The sequence below is a fragment of the Sorex fumeus genome, unplaced genomic scaffold, assembly GCF_029834395.1.
Source record: "Sorex fumeus unplaced genomic scaffold, SorFum_2.1 ptg000037l, whole genome shotgun sequence".
In the NCBI taxonomy this organism is placed as follows: domain Eukaryota; kingdom Metazoa; phylum Chordata; class Mammalia; order Eulipotyphla; family Soricidae; genus Sorex; species Sorex fumeus.
The window spans coordinates 38,609,845-38,635,705 of record NW_026606094.1 but is presented as its reverse complement, the minus strand read 5'-3'; the positions used below and the strand labels follow the sequence as shown (position 1 = coordinate 38,635,705).

The window sequence follows — 25,861 nt, the reverse complement described above, 5'->3', positions numbered from 1 at the left end:
AGTTAAGTACCTGAGAATAGTCTTCTGGTGTTACTTGTGGACTGCTCTCCTCCAAGGAAAACACCAGTAAACTAGTTTGAATTTTTTCTAACTTTGTCAAATTCTCTGGATCAAGACTAATCAAATATTCTCGTGCCTATGGAGAAAAGAGATGATGATGAAATGTTACAAATTAAAGGCAACATAGCAGAAATTTCAAAAACAAGTGAAGAGGGAAAAGATTTACTAAGAAGAGCAGAATCTATTACCTTTGCCCATTGAGTTCGCTCTTCACTAGTTAATGCTGGTATTCCAGGCCCATTAGGTTCACTCTGGCACTTCTGGTAGATATATTTAAATTGCCTTATAGGAGATGAGAGAAATGATTTAAAAAGAGCAAAAGTCTATCGTTCACTCCTTAGTGTAGATAGTAATAGTTAAGCAATAATGCTTGTCAGTAGTGGAATTAAAAAAATTATTTGCTTGTGTTTATATATTTTGATATATTACCAAAAAGAAGAACTTATGATCTCAGCCATAATAGATTTAATTTCTGAAATAGCAGTGTTTCTGGTGTGGTGTGAAAAAGTGAACCATGGACTTCATACATGCAAGACATGCACTCTATCACCAAGTCACTTAGCCCATCACATTTTTTAAAGTAATTATGTGGGAATGCAGAGATAATATAGAGGTTCACGTTTAATTCCCATCTCCACTTGGTGCACCAGCAAGTGCAGCCCTGGAAGCCCCATCAGTTCTGGGTGTGGCCCTGGAGGACCCTGCATCACTGGGGCGGCTCAGGAACCCAGGCAATGCAGGGCTTGAGTGGCATCACATCCGTGGGCCCTTGTACTGAACTTATGGTCTGGTTGGCCAAGAATCACTGGTGGGGTCCCCAGACCTTCTGAACACTGCCTGGGAGCCAAAAAACAAAACCAAAAAAACCCCAAAAAGTAATGACACAGTCTGTTGACATCAAAAAAATATTGACAAGAAAATTATGTGATTTCTTCAAAGTGTATATGCAATTTTGTTATGTAAATAATTTTGGTAAGTAGACACTTATAGTAGATAAGCAGATTTCCTTACAGTGGGAAATAAAAACTATTCTGATAAGTATTCCTGCAAATATCATGCATACTGTATCTAACTAAAATCTAGGACTTAGGTTCAGTATTTGTGTCTGATCTCTACAATGTAAAGAGCATGATGCTAGTTTTAAACATTTTCACATGTCTTTGTTATATATAACCATTATATTATAAATACTATTAGCCAAGGATTATTTCCCCCATATCATTCTGCAATCAAAGTTTGAAGTGTTTCATGTGGTTTAAAACCACAACAGTGTTTCACTAATAATAAAAAAATAAAAAAAAATTAAAACCACAATGTAGGCAAAACCCAAAATTCATCCATTAAAAATACTTTATCAGTCAAATATCAGCAGAGGTTTAATTTCAGCAGTATTTCCTCAGGACACATTGAAAAACAACTTCAATTTTAAATCTCCTAGCTAAAATTATTTCCTCTATTTTCATTTGAGAAAGTAGAATAGATATAATACTTGCCAATCAAAAAGAACTCAAATTGGCAGTGGGAAAAAATAAAGGCTTCCAAGCATTTCTCAGCAAGTGAGCTAATTAACTTAAATGATCAAAAGAAACCATGAGGATCATCCCTTATTTGTGGCTTCATCAACTCTGGAAAGTATTATTCACTCGTATAATTTTCTATTCCTGAATTATTTCTGTAACATTCATAAAGAAATAATTTACTTGCCCTAAGTTCTCCCTCTCTATTAGAACTCTAATGGATCAGAAGAATTTCTTCAACTACAATTCTGAATCTATACTGGGAGCAGCTTGCCTCACTTCTTCCTTCATGATTTTCTTGTCCTTGATAACTATTGTTTTGCTTCAACTACAAGTACGGCTTCCTGATTGTGTAAGTAAATCATGCCTTTTTTAAATAACAATATAGATATATCTGGAGGATATTATATTAAGTAAAATAAGTTCATAGAGAAGGACAAATACTACACAAAATCATAATATGATTAGTCCAACTTGTAAAGCAGAGTACAATGGCGGTTAGTAACGATAAGGGGGAATGGAGGACTATGTCAAGAGTTCCAAGTTTTACTTATACAGGATGAGCAAATCCTAGAGCTCGTCTGAACAACACAGGATTCTGTGTTAAAAATACAACATTGCATACCTAAAATTTTGTTAAAAGGATAGCTTGCCCCAAATAAAGGATGTTGGGAGGACCCCCCAGGATGGGAGAAGCATGCTGAAAGTAGATTATGGACCAAACATGATTGCCACTCAATGCCTCTTTTGCAAACCACAACACCCAAAAGGAGAGAGAGAACAGAGGGGAATGCCCTGCCACAGAGGCAGGGTGGGATGGGGGGATGGGGGGTGGGAGGGATACTGGGATCCGTGGTGGTGGGAAATGGGCACTGGTGGAGGGATGGGTATTTGATCATTGTATAATTGAAACCCAAGCACAAAATTTGTAAGTCTACAACTGTACCTCATGTGTCTCACTAAAAAAAAAAAAAAGGATAGCTTGCACGTTAACCATTCTTATAATGAAATTAATAATCAATAACAGAAAGCATTTAGAGTTGATAAAGTATATATTGTTTCACAAGTATTTATGTAACTTCAAATTCATTGAGTTGCATATAATATATGCAATTTAAATAATCAACAATAGAAAACATTTAGAGGTGACAGAGTATATATAGTTTCACAAGTATTTATGTAACTTCAAATTCATCAAGCTGCATATACTATATACAGTTTGTATGTCATGCCTAAATAAAATAGGTTTATAAAAAATAAACTTTCTTATAAGCCAATTTAATTCAGTAAAAAATTAATCATCTGCTTAATTTTTTAAAAGGTATAGATTTGGTAATAAGCATAGTCCTTCTTGGTTTGGCTATAAATAAACTACTGTTTTTCTTTCTTTTTTTTTCTTTTTGCTTTTTGGGTCACACCCTGCAATGCTCAGGGGTTACTCCTGGCTCTGCACTCAATAATCACTCCTGGCAGTGCTCGGGGGACCATATGGGATGCTGGGAATCTAACCTGCAAGGCAAACACCCTACCCGCTGTGCTATTACTCCAGCCCCAAACTACTATTTTTCTAAATATTCCCAGCATATAAAGAATAAGGAATATGCATCTGTACTAATATGAAAATATCACTGAGTTTTTCTGTGTCAATAAACTGCAGAAAATATCTAAAGTTGTACTTTTTAAAAATGTATACATATTTTTGTATGTGCCTAAATTTGGGCACACGCAAAAATAAATTCCACACAGATTATTATTATAAATGTAAAAGAAAAAACAAACTTGAGAAGACATGAACATTTTTTTTTTTTGCATTGAATAAAGGAAGCACTGTAGCACTGTCCTCATGTTCATCGATTTGCTCAGGCAGGCACCCATAATGTCTCCACTGTGAGACTTGTTACTGTGTTTGGCATATCAAATACATCACGGGGAGCTTGTCAGGCTCTGCCATTTGGGCAAGACACTCTCAGTAGCTTTCCAGGCTCTCTGAGAGTAATTGAGGAATGGAACCCAGGTGGGCCATGTGCAAGGCCCTATCAACTGTGCTATCACTCCAGCCCAAAAAACTGGATAAAGGTAGAAAATTTAAAACAAAGTGGATGAAGTATAATTTAAACAGTAAAAAAAATTAACTGGACTATATTACAATTAAGAACTTTTGATCAAAAAGGCATTTTAGAGAATGAAAGGGTAATTATATAACATCTTCTCTGTATTTCTACACATAAAACAATAAAGAGATTACATACAGAATACATAAGGAACTCATACATAACTCATATGCTAGCGCAAGTGCTTATTAGTATGACAAGTTTGAAAAACAAGAATTACTTCCCAAGTCTACTGAATGTGTCTGTATATACACCCACACTCTTGGACTCAGCAGCTCCTCTCTTGGGTGTGGTTAGAAAGGCCCTCACACTGAGATAATTATTCCCTGGAGAAAGCTAAAGCAGAGCAACTGGGAAAACAATGTGAGAGGCATTTTGAGTACTGAAAATGTTCCTAGGTTAATATGGGTGGTGGCTTACATGAGTTTATTTCTGGCTTCTGCACTTTGTACATATATATAAAACTTAATAGAAATAAACATGTCTAAATAATTCAACATCTAGTTACTAAGAAACTTGAGCAATTGTATAAAAATACTTCTTAAAATCCTGTTACATTTTTAGAAGAAGTAAATCAATGGTTCTGTAACTGTTAAGTTTTTGAGTGTCCTTACTTAAATATTAGAGAAACATACTGAATTATTTGTAAAGTATAGCACTGTAGCACTGTCTTTCCATCGTTCATCGATTTGCTCGAGTGGACACCAGTAACGTCTCACAAGAAATTGTGAGACTTGTTGTTACTGTTTTTGGCATATCAAATACATCACGGTGAGCTTGCCAGGCTTTGCTGTGTGGGCAAGATACTCTCAGTAGCTTGCTGGGCTTTCCAAGAGGGGCGGAGGAATCAAACCTGGGTCTGCCGCGTGCCAGGCAAATGCTCTACCCGCCGTGCTATCGCTCCACCCCATTTATAAAGTATATTATGTTTTATATCTCCTTTAAAATAACCCATGAGAATAGTGGAAGGACACAAAAAATAAATTTGAACTAAAACTATTAGTTTATAATTATTAAAATAAGGAATTGATAATTAAACTAAGAGATAAAATTATGGAGGTTTCATTTTTGAAATACACTTTAAAAACTTAAACCTCAATAATACTGATATGTATTCTATATTTGAAAACTACTTTTATGTAATATTTATAAAATATTAAGTATTTTTAAAATACTAAGGGCTAGGGGCCAGAGCAATAGGACAACAGGGAGAGTGTTTGCCTTGCAAGCAGCCAACCCAAGTTCAATCTCCAGCATCCCATATGGTCCCCTCCGAGCATCACCAGGTGTGACCCCAAAAAAGGCAAAATAAATAAATGAATTTTAAAAAACACTAAGGTCTAGAGATATGGTTCAGTGACAGAGCTGTGTCATATATACGAGGCCTGGCTTTGATCCCTAGCACTGCAAAATATTTTTTAAAAACAACAATATGCGCACATAAATTCCAACAGATCTGGAAGAACAGTATATATCAAACTAGTAAAAGTGACTAATTCTGAAGAAGGAACTAGGAATAGTAATATTCTTTTACTCCAAGAGAATATATTCATATATATAATATTAAAATTGAACTAAAAAACAGATTTTTTTAATCAGCATATATTAAAATCTTTTTTTTTTTTCAGTTTACTGTCAACTTATAAGAAAGGAAAATCTGGAGTTGGAAAGAAGTTAAGGTGTGTGCCTTGTATGTCTTCACCCCAGCACCACCTGGTCCCCTGATCACTACTTGGGAATGACCCTTGAGCACAAAGCCAGGAATAGACTCTAAGCATAGCTGAGTGTAGCCCCAATTCTCCCACCTCTGAAAAAAAAATCAAACATCTTTTAAAAATTGAAGCAAAAATTTCTGATCTAACAAGACTCAAGAAAGGAGTTTGAAAACCTGAGTATCTCTGGTGGGGTGATCAAACTTCCTTCACATAGTACATCAAAGAGGAAAATTCGACCTCGACACAGAATTACAACGTGAGTTGGAGAACGTCCTTCACTCTCTGGAAAAACAAAAGCGAAAAACACAAGACTCAGCTCTATCAAAATTAAATGAGTAAAGTTACATAATTACACCTAAAGAATAAGCATTTCTCTAATAGATTATTTATTCTATTCATGTGACCATAAATATCCAAATAAATAAAATTTTACATTCTCTTGAAATCTGTCATGTCAAACATCTAATAATTTATGGAAATTTCAAATATATGCATATCTTAAAAATCAAAGAGCCAGAGAATTAAAGATGCATGAATTAAGGTGCTTGTCATGCATGCCTTGGATGCTCCTTTAATTCTTAGCACCACATGTGGTGGCCTGAGTCAAGGTTAAGGGGTAATTGCTGAGCACCGCTGGGTATGCCCCCCACCAAACCAAATCAAAACAAAACAAAGTCCTAAAATCCAAACTATTGCACGGTTTTCCACTTTTATTTATGGATAAAACTGGGAAAGAAAAGAAAACGATTAGAATTCAGATTTGTTCCAATTACTTTAATGTGGGCTGGAGCCATAGCGCAGCTGGTAGGGCATTTGCCTAGCATGCAGCAGACCCGGGTTCGATTTCTCTACCCCTTTCGGAGAGCCTAGCAAGCCACTGAGAGTTTCTCTCCCTCACGGCAAAGCCTGACAAGCTACCCATGACGTATTTGATATGTCAAAAACAGTAACAAGTCTCACAATTTGTTGTGAGATGTTCACTTGAGCAAATCAATGAACAACAGGAGGACAGTGACAGTGCAGTGCTACTTTAATGTTGATTGCTCATTCAAGATTAATATTTATTATTTATCAAAAGGGCACTGTATGCTTGAGTGAAAAGGAGAAAAATTTCCCAGTCTGTGGTTATACTACAGACTGACTTGGTTGTAATAATTCTTGAGCCGTTGAAGGCAGATTCTTTCAGCACACCTTAGTTTACAGAAATTCGTGCCCTATAATCCCTCAGACAATTCTGACTCAGCCTCATTTTCAAATAGGACTAGTCCTGTCTGACTAGGCTTTTCATATATCAACCCTACCCCTTCTGTCTAAAAAAGGGAAAATAATGGGGAAGAAAGATAAAGAAAATTCACAGGAAGGAAATTTACTGTCTGACATCATGTACAAGGAACTGAGCAAAATGTTTTCTACATATTATATTACAAAATCTCATCAACTAGGAGGCTGATCATCTGGCAGCGCCATTTATTTTCCCTCTTCTACTTCCTCAATACCTAGGAGCTAAAGCAGTACTACTTCCAAACAATTTATTCTTGCTTCTCCTTCAAAGACTCCATAACATCAATGGATCAAAATCTTACTTTGATATTTACTACAACTGCCCTTTATTGCTATTATAAATATTTATGTCTCAGGGATGAATAGAATAACATAATTCTGATGCCAAATTAATCGCCAGAAGTTTAGGAGGATGGCAGGAGGATTCTAAGGTGTCATACATGAGCAAGAGAAGTAAGTGAAGGGAAAGCATAAATGACAGAATTATCTACAGGAAGAGATTTCCAAGCAAAGGAAACAGCAATTAGGACAAAAATGAAATGGTTTGAAGAAAACAAGGTTTGTGCAACTGCAGCAGTGAAAAAGACAGAATAGTAGATAAGGTTGGAGCCAGATGATACTGGCCTCAAAAAGCTCTTTCAGCTTCAAGAATCTTCCCATATACATTTCTTAGGAACACCTTTCTCCATCTTCAAAGCCAGAAAGGGAGGACATTGCTATTCTCCTGTTGCCCTACCTTTGATTCTCTCTTCTGAATTTTCTCTGTGTTTATAAAAACTCATAATTACTCTGATCCAGCTCGAATAAACCAGAATAACCTTCCAATCTCAAAGTCATTGATTAATAACCTTAATCATCCTTTTCCATGTAACCTAACATGATAGAAAGGTTACAAGTATTAGAAAATGCACGTATATGGTTAAGGATGACAATCTATCACATACAGGCTGGTAACTTTGATCATGAAAAGACTGCATTGTACCTGTTGTGAATAATAGAAGTTCATTAGCTGAGACCAAGGAAGGAAAAAGTTATGAGAGTCTGCTCCAAAACTAAGTAAATAACCTCACTAAAGAACAATCAGGGATGTAGGCCAAGGGTAGAGCACTTGCCATCCATTTAAAAGTTCTGACACCCACCACAAAAACAAAACAAGAATATAGGAAGATATAGGACCACTTGAGCTGCAACCAAGATCAATGGTAAGGTTTTAAAATTTTCTCTGGCCAAGTGAATCTAGTGTAGGTATCTTTGAATTATAAAGGTTAAAATTTAGAATGTGCTTCAAGTGGATAGTCACAGTAAAGAACAAAAGAAAAAAAGTGAAGACTAGGTACGGGGAGGCAAAAGTCAAAACATGAAGAACCAGTGAGACAGCATACAGCAGCTAAGATAACCAGATGGCGGGCTCCACAACTCCTGGAGAATTCTCCGGGTCCCATACTAAGCCGATATCACCGAGAGGTCCCAGATGGGGTAGGTGCTGTCTCCCCGCCTTCTCCAGATGGAATCCCAGTGAACATGAGCTTCTACAAGCATAGCTCCGTTATGTGGGTACCAGGACTATTTTCCGAAACTTGCGGCCACTTACGTGGCCACGTGACATTTCCTGATATGCAAAGTGATCAATGGAAAGTAAATGATCTAGCGTTTGTTCCTGAAAAACAGGCTTGAATGGTGGTAGGAAAATCTGAGCAAAATATAATGCCCAACCAAAATGCATCTGGACTGTGCATTTAACTACGGTGCTATGCCTCCCTGGGAGGGGAAGGGTGTCTGTCCCTCTGCCTGTCCTCCCCTTGCAGCAGCAGCATGGTGGCCTGCATGTTTCTGAGCCTAATGAATAGCAAGGTATGAGACTGCATTGACAAGGCACATGGGGCCTCATGGGATGGGGCTGGAATCGGCCGTGCTCCCCACCATGACAATGCTCTGGGTTGCCACACCTCCTCTGGCTTCTGAACGACCATGATCCCAGAGCCACACATACCAATTTCAAAACCCAGGGGCTTCTGGCAGTAATTCCTCTAGGTTTATTATTAAAATATCAGAAATCCAAATTCGCGGGGCTGCTATTGTGGCCACATGGCATCATATGCTCTTCAAAATCAGCAATAGAAAACAAATTACCTAATGATGTCTTTGTGACAAGTCTGAATGTTGGGGAAAATTCCAAATAATAATGTTGGGTCTTTTGTCATAATATTGAATGTGATCGACGTAGAGAGAGAATAAATTGGAAATCTGCCACACAGGTTGGGGGTGGTTGGGAGGGGGGGTATACTGGGGTTCTTGGTGGTGGAAAATGTGCATTGGTGAAGGGACGGGTGTTTGATCATTGTATGACCAACCGAGACTTGAATTGAAAGGCTTTGTGACTGTTTTCATGGTGATTCAATAAATTTTTAAAAAAAGAAAGAAAAATTGAACTAAAAAAAAAGAAACCAATGATAAGTAACTGAATTTTAAGTCACAGTATAGTCAAAGAATCAGGCAAGGTAGAGCAGTAAAGGAAGTAGAGAAGAAAGATGCTTATTACTTTGTCAAAGGTAAAGGAGTATTTGGGAACAAGATCAAGGACAGGCATGACTTGGGGTTAGGTGTACCGAATCTTACAGGAAGGGAGTGAAGGAGAGAAGAGGCAGCAAATTACCTACAATGGAAAGCTAAAATCTTCAAGAATGTGACTAAGGGACTAAATGCAAATGAAGGGGAAAGATCTAGAGGAAAGTCACTGTGGCAAGCAATGATAATTTAACCTAATGATATGCTTTTTTCCAAGCGTTCACAATGTGAAGGGAAAAATGAAAAGGCAATGAAAAATTAAGGGGACACCAAGATCTCTTTCATGCCTCCAAATACCAAGCAAAAGAGAAGAAAAAAGAAGAAAAAGAACATCCCTGCTTGAGATGCTTATAGGGAAAGTTCAAAGAATAACTAGGCTTTTTTCCACAACAGTACTTTCTAGAAAAAAAAGTAAATATTCACAAAGATTTAAAATAGGATGAATTTTTCTGACTATAATTTTCAAAAAGTACAGCAGAAGTGGTTCGGGAGGAATGGGCATGAGTCACATTAGTTCAAAATCTAGAACCAATTAGGCTAAGAACAAGTCCATGAACCCAGACAACAAGAGTAATCACAGAAAGGCTGACCTTCCTGGGTAAAATGGGGATGAATGGCATGAGTTCTAACTATGACACTAACCTCTCAGCCACAGAAGCTGGCAAATTGCCTACTGGATCAACGCATTTCTTCAATTTTCTCTTTATTCAGCATAGATTCCATGGTTCAACATAAATTCTCCCCCATTAAAAAAAATAGCACCTAATAAATCCTTTACTGCCTCACTTTTTCTTTGTTTCTGACTATTGCTGAAGAAAACAACACACCAGATAATCAAACTTTAAAACACATAAACCTAACTTAAATGGGTACTTAGCTCTCCTCAGCTACACTATATTTCCACAGCAGGTCTCCTTTTCCACTTTCCAAAAATGACTATTTCAAACCTCTTTTGTCCTCTCACCTTCCAACCCAGCTGATGACCTCAGCCCTTACTTCACCTAAGAAGAAACAAGTAGTACACAGGACCTTCTCTCTTCTACAAAATTGGCCAAGTTTGCATCTAGATTAATTTCCCAAAATTCCTTGGTCTACTCTCCCCTTTCCAGAAAAAAAAAAAATTACTCCATGCTCCTGGAAATCTACCTTTAAAAAAACAAACAGAAAATCTGTCTCAGTGAACCAGAGCTACTACCACCACTCCTGGACGGCTCTAGTGCACCCCTGAGAGGGGATCACCTACCCCAGATGCATACTTTTTAAAATCCTCTCAACTGTGTACCTCCCCCACCTCTGTTCTTGACCTTCTCAATGATTTTTGGTTCATTATCCTTGCTCGGGCAAGATTATTTTTTTCTTCTCATTATTTGTATGGTATAATATAACCCATCTTTTTTCTTTCTTTCTTTATTCTTATTTTTGTTATCTTTATTATTTTCATTATAATTTTTCATAATTTTTTCTTCTCTTATTTGTATGGTATAACAACACCCCAACATTGTATGGTATACATGCCATTTTAGGGAAAAAACAAAACAGCATATCAGCACTTTTTTCCCCCCCAAGTATTATTTCATTGCTGAAACAATATCTTCATCTTGTCTTTCAGAGGCTCCAATTGAGCTCCCTTCCTTAACTTTCATTTAGGCCACTCTTGTCAAAGGCAGCCTCTCTACATATCATGCTGATGAATCTAATGGTTACTCTCAATTTTTGTCTCGTTTGACCTCTCGGAAACTTTAGATGAAATACCTCACTTAGTTTTTTAGGAGACCACTGTTCTTATTTCATTCCTACCTTTCTTCATTTATTTTGCTAACTTTTCTACCCCTAGCCACCAAATACTGCATTTAATTATGATAAAGATGAATATAAGGCAGGGGGTTGAGAGAGCTCAAAGGGCTAGAACACATGCTTTGCAAGAAGTCACCACAGGTTCAATTAGGTTCAGTAATAAACCATAGACTAGAGAGCTGTGATTACAAAAAGGGGAAGTGTTGGGGGTTTTGTCCACGAGGCTGTGGTGGAGGGATGTGGGTGGTGGTTGTGGTATGGCAATACACCCTTAAGGAGGAGTGAAACTACACCCCAAAATACACAGTTACATAAAATATTATCTCAACAAAAAAGTTTAGAAAATCCATTCCCATACATTATTTCATTACTATGAAAGTTCATAAAGACTTTGTTTAGTCAAAATTCAGTAGTAAATATTGTTTAAAATAGCATACTCCAGTAAGCCTTAGTGAGTTCATGCATGTGCCCGCCCACACACACACACACACACACACACACACACGCACAATGCCCCCCCCCCATACAAATCCTAATGTCTTTAAAAGTATTCTCATTTTCTACTTACCTGTCTTAAAATAATTCTCAACGGAATCTCTAGTTATTCCTGGTATCTTGCAGGTGGAAAACAGCATACGGAATTGATTCATATCCAGAGGAGTACTTCCAACTTTGTGAATAGGTATTTTTTCTCTATTAAAAGAAAGTATTTTAATCAAGAAATCATTACAAAACTTAAAATCAAGCGGTCACAACTGTAGCATTCATTCCCAAATAAATAACGCTTTTCAAAATTTTGCCATCTGAGTCTTTGGGTAAATCAGTTATTAAATTCACATAAGTAGCCTTACGTTCTTAGTAGTTGCCAATAGTTCAAGTTGTGCCAAAGACATATACTTCCTCTTTCTAACTGAGTGCCTTCTTTTGGAGACCAATAATGTTCAATATGGGCAGCAGGACCCGCAAAGTTGACATTCAGTTGTGAAGGCATGCGAACATCCAGGTAGGCAACATTCAGCCACCATTCTTCCAGCTAAAAGCAATTAAAAACATCAGGTTACGGCTTCTTTTAATACTTGAATGCATTACTGCTGGCCACAAAAAAAATGTGAAAGACTACATCGCTCTTTCTAAAGTTATTCTTCAGCACTTAAAACACATTTTCTTGTTAAACCAGTGGTTTTCAACTTTTTTACAACTGTTGACCAGAGTTGAAAATCCACTTTTAAAAATCACAGATGCCAAAAAGTGTAGTAATTGTAATAATTTGTTTTTAGACAAAGATACTAAATTCTATTCAGTTTACATATACTATCAAAAACATGGAAATGAAAGAAATGAAAGGTACTGTCAGAATAATCATTTTAAAGTCACAAATGTAACAACATTGATATGTTTTCTCAGAATTTCTGAATTACAATAAATATTCTACAAATTCTCATCTGATAACAATGATCAAGATTCACACAAATTTTCTTTTATGGTAGTATTACATAATATTGTAGCAGAAACATAGAAACTTTTAAGTATGCTTAAAGTTAGCTGACTTAGATTTTCACATATTTTCTCTGTGACCATATTTCATAATATGCAATTGAAGTACTTATACATTAGTAGGCAGATATCAACCCATTACCTAGAGATCTTTTGTAGGAAATTAATGTTATAAATCAGCATTCTTCAACTATTTTACACCTGTAGACTAGCACCTGTCTTGAATAATAGTTAATGTACTGGCAATTTTAACCAAGACAACAGACCAGTGGTTCACACCCTGGGCAATGGACCGTGAAAACCATTGGTTGAAGATCATATAAGTTATATCTATAAGTAACCACTGAAAAGTTATGTGAAAAGGAATGCAGAGAACAATTCCATTGCCTTCACCATGAGTTAATTGCAATCATTTAAGACTCAAAACCTTAAAAGAATCTATAAAGAAACCTGGAGAATAAAATTTCATTGTCTGTATAATCTCTGAGGTGGCTAGAGCAGACCCCGGTGGCTCTCCCTCTCAACATCCGGGTTGGGTGGTATCAAGCCACTCCCCCACCCAGGGCGGCCCAAATCATGGAGCAGACGGAGGAGGAAACAAGGGCCAAGCCAGTTGTCCCAGTCTTACTAAGATCCCCATTCCAGTCTCACACTGCCCCTCAAGACCGTCTCCTCCTGTCTCTCCCGCTCATCAATCTGTGCTCCATCTCACAGACTGGGCTCCCTCTCTCCATGTGCCTGCTCCTTCTCTCTCTGTCCGCTTTGCTAGTCTCTCTGCGCCCATCTTGTAGCCCTGCTCTCTCTCTCTCTCTCTCTCTCTCTCTCTCTCTCTCTCTCTCTCTCTCTCTCTCTCTCTCTCTCTCATATCTCTCTCCAACTCCCTTGTCTCTCCCCAACTCCCCAGCTACACCCAGTCCAGTAGCAAAATCAACATAAGAAAGCCCTTTCTGTGCTCACAGGGCAAAATACCACTTAAGGCGTTTTTCTCCTCTCTTCAGTTCAATAACTTAATTAACATCATAATTAACATCTTAATTCTATTTCTTAATATTAGTTATTTTGGATGGACACAGTAAGAAATACATTGAGCTTGTAGGGTGGCTCTCCTGGGAAAATCTCACCACAGACTCAGACAACAGTGTTCAGGCCAGATTAATCATTCCTAATTCTAGCAGGATCTGAATCTAGTTACTACTTTTTGGATCATGGCGGAACTTGTCCACGACCATGCTCTTAACTTATAGTTAAGTACTATGGTGCTTTGGCCAGGCCCATTTCTATGTCAGGGTAGCACATAGCTCACAGCTTGCCCTGGGTCCATCCAGTCCCTCATTGGGACCCTGCTTTGGGGGTGCTAGGAAGTAAGGGCAATTGAGGCTTAAGTTGAGAGAACAGATGTCCAGGAGGTAAATATTATTAGAGTCAATTAACTCCCCAGTTATAAAAGTATAGCATTAACTGTCTTCTTGCGTCCATACAAAAAGAACTTTGCTCTCAATTAACTATGCAAAGGACTTAAGGAGAAGAGAAAAACAATATTTACAAGTCAACAGAGCACAAAGAAAGAGGTTACAAATACAGAGGAATGGGAGCACTGTGATGGGAGTAACCCAATAAACCGAAGCTCCCTTTGGCAAGGCAGAAAGGACAAACCAATGTTATCCTACAATTGTCCCTTCATAAATATTACTGGCTGATGTAAAGATCAATTTTCTTTTTATATCTAAAATTAAAATATATTTACAATAATTATTTTTACACTAAGGCAACGTCTTTTAATTATGAAAACTTATCCTCTGGTCCATTTTGAGCTGATTAAGTCAAGAAAAATGTGAAAAATTAAGACCCTCAATATTAAAATGAAAAATTAAGACCCCTCAATCTAACTGAAACTCATAATTATTCTCCACGCCATTTCTTCTCAGGCATTAATTACTCAACACCACCTGTATGATGTAGCTAGTGTTTTGCGTTTTTCCTGATTATAATGGCATGGACAAAATGTTTCCTTTAAGTGTTATTTACAAAGGACCCAGAACATAAAAGTGTAGGGCAGCTGTGAAAATAGAAATTTCTGTGCTCCCATTCTAGAGATACTGAATCAAAATAACTGGAACCAAGAAATCTGCATTTTAACAAGTTCCCTTGTAAGAGAGGAGCCTGTCCATAAAACTCAGAGTTAAGAGACTGATTCCTTTCAATGATGATCATGACAAACCACTGTGAAGATTCTTACAGTAATAATTTAAAGCTGAACACCATGTACAATTTCATCATTCTTTAAACATCATCAATTTTATAACTAAAGTACAATCAGATAAATACCCAATTTCTTTTTCCTTTTGCCTTTTCAAGTAATTTCTGATGCAATTTTCTTCCAATCCCATTTTGAAATTTTTTGACAATTTCTTCAGTTTTCTTAAATTCTTCTTCACTTGAAAATGGCTTTACTAAAGAAAAAAATGCATGAAAGAATTTTTGCATCAAGTACTACTAATTTCCCTCAATTATTACACAAATAATAGTAACCACTGTGCTATTTTTCTAGTCAAAAACACAACTTTTTAAACTAAAAGAAAGAACCTCTCAAGTGTTCAAGAATAAAAATGAAAAGGTCTATAAATCAAGGACATCAGTGAGAAATTCAGAATGGCTGGGATATAAAGAAAAAGGGTTCAAAACAATGAAAAATAGCAGGTGATAAAGAATCAGACAAAGCATGGAATGAGACTTCAAGAGAAACAAACAGGGTCTTCAGACTCTTAAGACAGTAGTTATTAGAAGGAGGGGGAAAAAGGCTGGAGGACCAGAGAGTAGTAATGATGGTGTAAATCAAGGTAAAGAGAATGCACATGTTGATTTTCAATCAAGTACATCTGAAGCTTAAGTGGCATAATAAAATGATTCATCGATGAAAAGGAGAATTTTTTAATTTTCAACTTTGAATTCTATATGCAGTCAAAATTATGGAAGAGTAGAATTACTGCATGTTTAGATTTCTGTTACCCCAGATATTCTTTCTCTCCCACATATTCTTTCTCAAGTACCTACTAAAGATGTACTGAACCAATATGAGAGGAAGAGGATAGAAAGACACAGAATATAGGAACCAGGAAACCCAATACAGAGAGGTGAAGAAATTATGGCTGAAGAAAGTCCCAGAATAACAACTGTGCATCCAGATAAAAAACACTGACCACTATTTGGAGAAGGATAGAAGATTCCAAGAGAAACATACCCAAGAAGAGATACAACTTCATTTTTTGAATTTCAAACAAAAACGTGTTTCATATACACTTAAATATAATCAGAGATTTTTAGAGTATACTAGAAGTAAATTAGTTATAAATATAAACTAGGGAAAAATGAGATCCATTTTATTTACTGGATTAAATTAAATTAAATTAAATTAAATCTTCGATTCCACTGTTCTTCCTGCATTAACATACACCTCAGAGACCTGAACCCTACGAAAACAGGATGAGAACGCTATTTGGGTCTCCCAAAGAGGAATCGAAAGAGCTATGCTTGGAGTATCACGCTTCACTCAAATCAGAGAAAGAATCCGGAGTTCTGACCTTCGTCAATGCTCAAGAATCAGGGACGCTGTCTCTTTTGCCAAGACATCAAAAATCAGATGGGGGGGGGGGGTTGGAGAGATAGCACAGCGGGTAGGGTGTTTGCCTTGCACGTGGCCGACCCAGGTTTGATTCTTAGCATCCCTTATGGTTCCCTAAGCACCGCCAGGAGTAACTCCTGAGTGCAGAGCCAGGAGTAACCCCTGTGCATCGCCAGGTGTGACCCAAAAAGCAAAAAAAAAAAAAACCAGATGGGCTGGACACATAATGAGATTTAGAGATGACCGCTGGACTAGTGGACTAGAGCCATTATGGACTGGATTCCATGGGACGTCAAAAGATCGCATGGACGCCCACCTACAAGATGGTCAGACTGCTTCGTCAAGACCCTGAACGATCTGTTTGAGGCTCTCCATGCTCCTAGAACGAGCAGATGCCATTGGGCTATGCTAGCACGCAACAGGGATGAATGGAGATGTTACTGGCACCCACTCAAGCAAATCGATAAGTAACGGGATATCAAGTGATCAAGTGATCAAGGGAAAAATGAAAATATGCAGCAGGGCTGGGATAGCCTATCACATGGGAGATATTGAGTTTTATTCCCAGCACTGTGTGTGTGGTGCCTAGCGCAAGTGGGTATGGTTCTGGTTGGCCTCAAACTCTGCTGGGAGAGGTCACGATCACGATCACGACCACCCTGTTGTTCGTCGATTGCCTCGAGCAGGTGCCAGTAACGTCTTCTTCGTCCTAGCCCTGAGATTTTTTTTTTTTAAGTGCCATATTCAAGGCTTTTTCAGGGTTAGGAGAATGAGACCCATCATTGTTACTGGTATTTGGCATATTGGGTATACCACGGGGAGTTTGCCAGACTCTGCCGTGTGGGCATGTTACATTTGGTAGCCTGCCAGTTTGACCGAATTAGGAATGAGATGATAAGATGTCATTCACGGCCGCGCGCTTCCGGGAGCTGAGTGTGATAATCTCCGGATCCTGGCCGTTGTTGGAGTTACACGGCAGTTGGTGGGTGTAACTGTCTAGTTACTGGCAGGTCCAGTCCCAAACTGTACAGGCTTGGAGATCTCAGCCCCGGGTCCCACACACCTGGGTTCCTCTGTCAGTTCTTTTATGCGTGAGGCTCATCCAAGTGTGTGGAGAGTGCTCCCAGCATGGCCTTGGCTGGGCCTCGGTGGTCTTCAGCTGTTGGGCCCATGCTGGGAGAGGCTCTTATAAAAATTTTAAAATTTTAAAAACAATAATAGCATGGGGCTGGAGAGATAGCTTAACAGGCCGGAGTGAATGCTTTGCATATAGATGGCCCAGGTTCAATCCCTGGCACCATATGGTCTCCCAATCACAGAACTGAGAGTTGTCCCCAAACACTGCTTGGGCATGGCCCAGAAACCAAAACAAATGATAATAAAATTAAAATTATGCAGCAAAAAGTCATCAAAGTAGATTGCATTGGTTTCCTCTAAGTAACTGCACAACCAGAAACCCTCAGTGGCCAGGTATTTTAATTCAGGTGAAAAATAATTAAAATCAGGTGAAACCCTGAATGAAATCAGATGAACAGTATTTCATTTTATTTTTTAATTTAAAAAAAACCCTTTTCTTGTTTTTAAGCCACATTTGGAAGGTGTTCAGGGTTTCTATGCTCAGAAATCACTCACCGCTGGTGGGACTCAGGGGCTTATATGAGGCACCTGAGATCGAAGCCGGGTCAGCCACATATAAAGAAGGTGCCCTTCCTGCTGTACTACATCTCCAGGTCAAAACCAGGTGAATACAATTTAATCCCAAATGGTGACATTGTACAACCATATGAGAGAATGAGAGAGAAAACATGGATCGTATATACATAGAGGGGGAAGATTATATGGAGTAAGAGAGCTAAATCCATTACCATTTTAGAAACTAATTTTAGTATCTTCTACCTCAAAAATCCAAAAACATTGTAACATAGGAATGGCAGTTTAAATTCAGAAGTAGGGGCCAAAATTATACCTCAATGGGCTGGGCACATGCTTTGCATGGAAGAGGCCTACATTTGATCCTCAGCACCATGTATGGTTCCCTGAGCATCACTTGGAGCAACTACTGAGCACAGAGAAGGGGGTAGGTTCTCAGCGTCACCAGCTATGTCCCTCCCCAAGCCCAAAAATAAGTTAGTAAATTCCAGAATAAACAACAGAAGAAACACGTTAAATATTGTAAAACTCCAGAAGTGTTGAGGAGGAAAAGGAATATTCCTTTTATTATAAGCCTCTTAGTATTGTGACTTTCAAACTATGGAAAGAGCAACACAGGAGAGAAAAGGAAAAAGTTTGGGGTATTTTAGGGCACTTTAGTTATCATAAAATTTGAAGATGAAGCAGTTATCTTCTAATGGTTCCATATTTTCCTAAGTTTCTTATATATTTATGCTAAAAAATTATAAAAACATACCAGCTTCTAGGTACTTCCTTAATGATTCTTCAAGTGAAGGAACAGGCAGAGGTGGAAGAGAATCCTGGTACTGAAAAGTTCGCTCTTCAGTTGATTTTGCCAAATTGTTTTCCATGATGCAATCACAATAAAAAACTAAAAGGGGGGGAGGGTAAACAGTTCTCACAATTTTTATTTCATATTATATTTCAAACTGAAATTCATTATGTTAATATGCAATGATCACAACATATCTAGGCCTTTGTCCCAATTCTTTCTCCCGCCTCCATCCCCAGGGTAAGGAGTGCTGAGGATTTTTATATTTACTTTTTGGTTTTGGTTTTGAGGCCACACCCAGCAGTGTTGACTCCTGGCTCTGCACACAAGAGATCACTTCTGGTGGAGCTTGGGGACCAGATCTGGACTGCTGTGTGCAACAAGCACCTTACCTGCTGTACTATCTCTCTGTCCCACCATCTAACTCGGGGTCTAACTCGGGATCTAACTCATATCTATTACATACAAAACATGCACTTTACCACTAAGCTACATCCAAAGACTTAGTCCTAATTCTTAAGGATTTTTTTTTAAATCAGAAAAAAAAACTAGTTTTAAAACCTCATGGGAAGGGGGGCGTTTTGGTCCGCCCTTCACGCCCTACCGAGGCCACCAGTTGCCCCCCACGAGCGGCTCTCCAGCACGGCCACAACTCCAGAACACAGAAACCAATTTCTTAACTATCTGACTTTCAGTAGAAATACTTCCAGGGTCAATAGGTAAAATAACAGAAATCCAAAACCAACATTTAATTCTTGAACCCAGCTGTAGAAAGCAAATCACTTCACAATGCTTTTTCAGCATGTCTGATTGGGGGGGGGGGGGGGTAAACTCTAAATAATAGTGGTGAATCTTTTATTGAAACAATGAATCTAATCAAAGCAGATAGAGTGTTAACTAGAATTCATCTGCCTCACAGGGACGGGGAGGGGTGGGGGGTGGGGTTTTATTGGGGTTCTTCATGGTAAAAAATAAGTATTGGTAAAGGGAAATGTGTTTGATATTTGCATGACTGAGACCTAAGCCTGAAAGCTTTGTAACCTTTCCCACAGTGATTCAATAAAAAAAAAAAAGTATCCCCAGAGCAATCTTGAACATTCTCCACAGATGTATTAATTTTCAGAGCAATCAAATTTAAAATGTAAATGAGGTATATGAATGCTAAGTGAAAAATAAAATTTTTCAGGGTCTAGAGAAATAGAATAGAGGGTAGGGTGCTTGCCTGACATATGTACCACCTGTTTCTGTCCTCAGCATCCTATTTGTTCCTCAAGCACCACCAGGAATAATTCCTGAGTGCAAAGCCAGGAGTAACCCCTAAACATCGCTGGTGTGATACAAAACTAAACTAAATAAATAAGATAATATTTCTCAAAGAACTCTTTAGGGGCTGAGGAAAGAGTACAGTCGGTAAGATACTTGCCTTGCATATGGCTGAATTGATTTAAATCCCAGGCACCCCATAGGTTCCCCAAGCTCTGCCAGGAGTAATCATATATATATATATATATATGTGTGTGTGTGTGTGTGTGTGTGTGTGTGTGTGCGTGTGTGTATACATATATATATGCCTATCAGAGAGCCCAGCAAGTTACCAAGAGTATCGCGCCCACGCGGGCAGAGCTTGGCAAGCTTCCCGTGGCATATCTGATATGCCAAAAACAGTAACGATAACAGGTTTCATTCCCCTGACCCTGAAAGAGCCTCCAATATGCCATCGGGCTACACAAGCACGCAACAGGGACAAATGGAGATGATACTGGCATCCACTCAAGCAAATCGATGAACAACAGGATGACAGTGATATAGTGATATATAAGGCACTGTTAGAACTTTATAAGAAAAAAAGTCCAACTCCCTCAAAGAACGGGGAGAAGAAATGAACAGAAACTTCCCCAAAGAAGAAATTCAAATAGCCAAAGGCACATGTAAAAATGCTGTACATTGTTAATCAACAGGGAGACACAAATCAAACTCACACTGCAGAGATTGGCACACATCAAAAAGAACAAGAACAACCAGTGCTGGCATGGATGTGGATAAAGGGACTCTATAAATGTTTTTAAAACTAATAAAATATGTGAAATAGTAACCCTAAAACATAGTCTTATAAACTATTATCTCAATAAAAAAATAAAATACCAAATTCAAACAAAATATTTCACTCATATTTTACAAAATGATGTATTATCAAAACAAGTGTTCTGTAGAAGCTGCTTTTACTCAACATAATGTAATAATAATCTCCTTCACAGAATCCTAAATTGATACGAGTTGTACAGTCATGTAGTGGTACCTTCTTGGTGATATATATGTCACCTCCAAGCAGTGCCCCTATATTGGCTAAATGTGTTCTTCCCCCACCACACCTCTTATCTCCTCCCCTCATTGGCTAGCAAAGTAACACAACTACAAAGGTGCTCAGATCCATTTACAATAATACATGTACTAAGGATGTCAAAATCTTCCCACTAGACCCACATTCCTCCCTTTAAGATTTTTTTCTTTCCATATTTCTTGTTTTCGTTTTGGGGTCACACTGGTTAGTCCTCAGGGCATATAACTGGTTCTGTGCTCAGGGATCACTCCTGATGAGACATGGGAGACCACACAGGGTTCCTGGAATCAAGCCTACTACTCTGGCCCCTGAGATATTTTTAATTTACTTCATTCATGGCATTCTATTTTTTAATCTCTGTGTTAGAGTACAAAAACTCAGTCCGTATCATTAATACAAAGATACACCAAAAAAATGAGGTCTATGAAAGATTTCATAATCCCTCTCTTTCATTTCTAATGACTTTGATTGCACTTCACTGCAACCATTTGCAAACATGTTTTTGAACCCAAGGAAAATATAGACCTGGAGCCAAAGAGCAACTGTGCCAACTACTTGTTATGTGTTCCTGGACTTGTCACTTCCACAAAATTATCTATAGAAATAATAAATAATCAGAGCATTCAAATGGTTAGAATTATTTTTCTAATGCCTACAAAAAAGCATGTTAGAAAGTAAAAAAGTAAAGTTAATACAACCACATTATACTAGGTAGAATTTCCTTTCTTTTTTGCTAAATTAAAGAGCTATTTCATTAAATAGAAAGGAGTGGGGATACATATTTTCACTCATGTACAGGCAGGCAAACTGGTCTGGGAAGGGTGTCCTAAACAGGATTTCTACTATGAATAACCCTCTAGAGTCCACAAACTCAATCTGTGAATATAAAATGATCACTTCCGTGATTGGGATTGTGTTTTCTTATGTAACGCAAATGAGTTTAAAAATAAAACGATTATCAAGTAGTTTTAATCTGACCACTTGAGCCTTTCGGAGTAGAATACTTCTGCTGGTGGCAGAAGATTAGTCAGAAAGACTAGAAGGGCTGGAGTTGTTATTTGGCACTGAAGACGCTCTGGTCTCAGAAAACTGGGAAAGGTTTCTGCTGACAGTTCCGTAGGAAACGCAAACCTTCTTGCCAAAGCTGCACCAAACTGAATTCTGTCCAGAACTGCACCAGTCTAGAGGGAGATTCACCCCCAGAAGTTTACAAAAGTGATGCCAGACCGATAGAAAACCTAATTTCAGCTTTGTGAGATCCTAAGCAGAATAACCAGTCAAACCATCTGAGCCCCAGATCACTAAAAGCTGTAAGACAGGCATGAGTTGTTTTAAACTGTTAAGTTTATAACACAGTTACGGCAACAACAGGAAATTAACGAGCACAGAAAAGAAAAGCTTATTCTCTCTGCACTTCTTTGCCAATTAAGAGATTGTCAAAATGACCAGGTTGACAAATTTAATACCTGCTACAGTCTTACCTCACCAAGACCTACAAATTAAAAGTAAGAATAATCAGACACCTCCATGGGGAATTTACTTTAGCTTCTTAGTCACAAAGCTTAAATTCCATAAGATCATTCCAATAACTTACATAAGCCTTCAGAAGAAACCGATTGTTCTGGGTGCATTTACGGTGGGCTTACTGGGGACCATAAGATACAGGCTCCAAAGTGGAAAAGAGAAACCAGTAGCCATACGTCCATCACACACCAGTACACCAAGCTTTTTTCAACAATTCTGTTTTAAGACCGCAAGAATTAAAACTAGGCTGGTGAGTGTGAGAAGGAAGAAACAAACTTAACAGGAAGAGTGAAGAATGAGCAAAAACTGATGAAAGAATTTGAAAGCAGAAACATCTCAGGGCTGGGAGGCCTCACACTCAGAAATCACAGAGAACACACGCAGACAGTTCATTTGCTAGACAACTGGATACAAACAACGAAATGATTAAATAACAGGTTTCCATTTCAGTTAGGACCACTGAACACAATGTACCTCCCCGGTGCAAGGGTATCGGGATTGGCGGTCAGTGCTAGGGCGACACGGAGTTCAAGTTGAGGAGCAGAGGGCTAAGAGACTTCGGAGATTCCGACAACCAACCAAGGGCAACTCTGCTCACTCGAGACAACCGAGTGTTTGCAAAATCCAACCCAGTACTACTACGGGCCAGCCCAGCGGCCCAAACTCAGTGCGATCCCTGCAGGCGAGATGCCCGATGACACTCTACCAGTGAATTCGGGTCTGTAAGGCTTAACGTTCCCCCGCCCGGGAGTTGGAGGGTTAGGGGAGGGAACGAGCTCTGCTGGGGTCGGCCCGAGTGTCCTCACCGCCTGCGCTTTGCCGACTCCGCAGTGGCTGACAGCCGCGCCCGCCAGCTTCCTCCCCGCAGCGGTGGAGCGGGAATTGAACCAAAAGCCTCGAAGGTCCCACCCCCCGGATCGTGAGGAACCAGTGATTGGACAGAAAGTCACTAGGCTCCCGCCTCTATGGCCCAAAGGCACTCAGGATTGGACAAGAAACCACTAGGGTTCCGCCCCCTCCAGTCCTTACGCCCGGGACGGACCGGGCCTGCGCTCTCATAGAACCCGGCCTCGCCTCCTGCAAGCGTCCTCAGCCAGAGGTTCCATTGTGTGGTGCAGACCTTGGAAAAAGTCCTGTACACTGCCCTTTGAACAGTCCAAACCATACCCAGGGAGCGGAACGCTCAAGCCTGGCACACAGCAGGGCTTTCATGCCGCGGAGCTCCTCCTAACAAGTGCCTCTGATGCTTTGGAACTGATGCGGGAACTGATCGCTCAGATCCATTTTCATCCAAGTAGTGCAAGACTTAGCCTGTTTCTCTGACGCTCTTTCCACTTCCCGTTGTGACACGTTTTGCAAGAACCAATCTTCCTTTATAATCTTAAGTAAATGTTTCATTTTAAAATTTGAATTCACTGCTTTACTTTGGAGGGGGGGGAGTTGAAATGGGGGAGGGAGATAGTTAAGTACTTGCTCCTTGTTCTGTTCTCAGGCATCAGTCCTGGTGGTGCTTACGGGACCATATGTGGTGCGGGGAATCAAACCAGGATGGAGAGTGTGCAAGGCAAGCGCCTTATTTCCCGTGCTAACTCTCCAGCCCCACTGTTTTACTTTTGTGTTGGAAAAGACCAATAGTTTGCAATGACCCTCAACTAAATATCAAATATAAAGAACTAGATTTCAAATTAACGTAGTCATTAATAGAATAATAGATGCTGATTCTTTATCTTCCTTTCCTAACTCCTTTTGTAATAAGAGCTGAACTTTATGGAACTAAGATGACAAGTAACTGGATATCCCTTGGTGTGAACAATTACACATTTTCCACATAAACTAACATTCAGTTAGTGTAGCTAGAGCCTTTGTTGAAGTATTGTTTTAATGCGATCCTGAATCCTGAAACGGATCTGTCCAAGAAGTCTTCAGCATAGGATTGGAAATGCTTAATTGTAATATCTGAAAGTGACATAAAGAGCTTTTGATCTCATAGTATGTAAGTGACTAATGGATAATGTTAAAATTGATTTACCCTCTGATCCTGAAATTCCAGTCCTAGTTATTGATCAGTACTCTCAACTAAACCTTGTTCAATTTAACTTCCAGGATGTTCTACATTATTATCTTTCTTGTAGGACCTGAAGCAACCATTTATACCAAGAATCTGAAGTCAGTCAATATTTAATCAACCTCAAAATCTGATCAAATCATCCCCCACCCTTCATGTTTAATCAATCTGTCTTTAGTAAGAATCTTAGATCAAATGAACCAAAAGCTCCCTAGTCCCCAACTACACCTCTGACATATTTTCTTTCTTGTTTTTGTTTGCAGACCACACCAGTTGAATTTAGGCTTACCCTTGGCTCTGAGCCCAGGGATCACTGCTGCTGGAACCATATGTGATGAAGGGAATCAAACCTGGGTTGATAGGAAAGCACCTTACCACCCCTGCCACGATCTCTCTCGACTTGATATTTATTTTAAGATACTTCTATTCATGTGTTCTGTCATGATGCCTTTTTGTTTCATGTGTGATGTTTTCTGTTTTTGGTCTAGATAGTGTTGACTGCATAGAAACTAGTTGGAAATTTTCTGTTTCTTCTCTCTCTCTCTCTCTCTCTTTTTTGCCAGTTTTTCTGGCAACATAACTTGTGTGACAAGAGAGAAAAGCAAGGGTGCTGCCAGCAGGTCAATCTGTACCTGTGAGGCAAGTGCATCAGCAGCCTGATGCCACCGTCAGACTTTCAGGTACCCCAAAATTGCTGCTGTGCCTTTGGCCAGACCCCAAAAACTTGGGGCAAAGTTTACCAAGAAAGTAAACGGCCAAAAGTTAGGTATGTGGGAGACACACCCACAAGCCACCTCCGGCTCAGCTATACAATTGGAGGCATGGCCTCTCTGGTTCCTGATCAAACTGCTTAATGGCCATGATCCCAGAGACTCAGAAATGAACCTCAGAACCCAATGGCTTTTGGCAGAAATGTGTCCTGTCCTGTTCCTGCCTTAGGTTACTGGCGCTGGGCCACTCCAGGTGGGAATAGGTTTTGCACCTTGGACTATTCCCCCTGGCGGCTGGGTGACCGCCATCCTCCAGAGGTCACTGGACAGTCAGGTTTGGGCCTGCAGTGGCGAGACATGCGGGACCTCACCAGATGGAGGTGGAACCGGCCCTTTCCTCCCCATCCCAACGAGACACCGAGTCACCACCTACAAATGGCTTCTCTAGCTCCTAATCAAGCAGATTAACAGCAATGTTCCCAGAGAATCAGAAACAAATCTTGAAACTCAGCGGCTTTTGGCAGAAATGCATCTGGACCGCATACAAGGTGGCCACCACCTCAGAGCTTATTGGAAAGCCAGGTATGAGGCGGCGGTGACGGGGCAACTGCAGTCTCATGGGAAG

General features: G+C 39.2%; 1 protein-coding gene across 2 annotated transcripts in view; it reads right to left on the bottom strand.

The window, feature by feature from the left end:
• CROT (carnitine O-octanoyltransferase) overlaps positions 1 to 23,348 on the bottom strand; it is a 50,098-nt gene extending 26,750 nt beyond the window's left edge. The window contains exons 1-8 of one of the 2 annotated variants that reach the window (XM_056118647.1): positions 23,268 to 23,348; positions 18,564 to 18,698; positions 14,863 to 14,987; positions 11,895 to 12,076; positions 11,612 to 11,736; positions 5,577 to 5,685; positions 249 to 342; positions 11 to 136 (exon numbers count right to left, since the gene is read on the bottom strand). In XM_056118647.1, coding sequence (XP_055974622.1) covers positions 11 to 136; positions 249 to 342; positions 5,577 to 5,685; positions 11,612 to 11,736; positions 11,895 to 12,076; positions 14,863 to 14,987; positions 18,564 to 18,678 — 876 coding nt within the window. In that variant the 5' untranslated portion in view covers positions 18,679 to 18,698; positions 23,268 to 23,348. Of the gene's footprint in view, positions 1 to 10; positions 137 to 248; positions 343 to 5,576; positions 5,686 to 11,611; positions 11,737 to 11,894; positions 12,077 to 14,862; positions 14,988 to 18,563; positions 18,699 to 22,935; positions 23,222 to 23,267 lie in introns of those variants that run through there. The other variant, XM_056118646.1, reaches the window with a different exon arrangement.
• Positions 23,349 to 25,861: the final 2,513 nt, after the last annotated feature.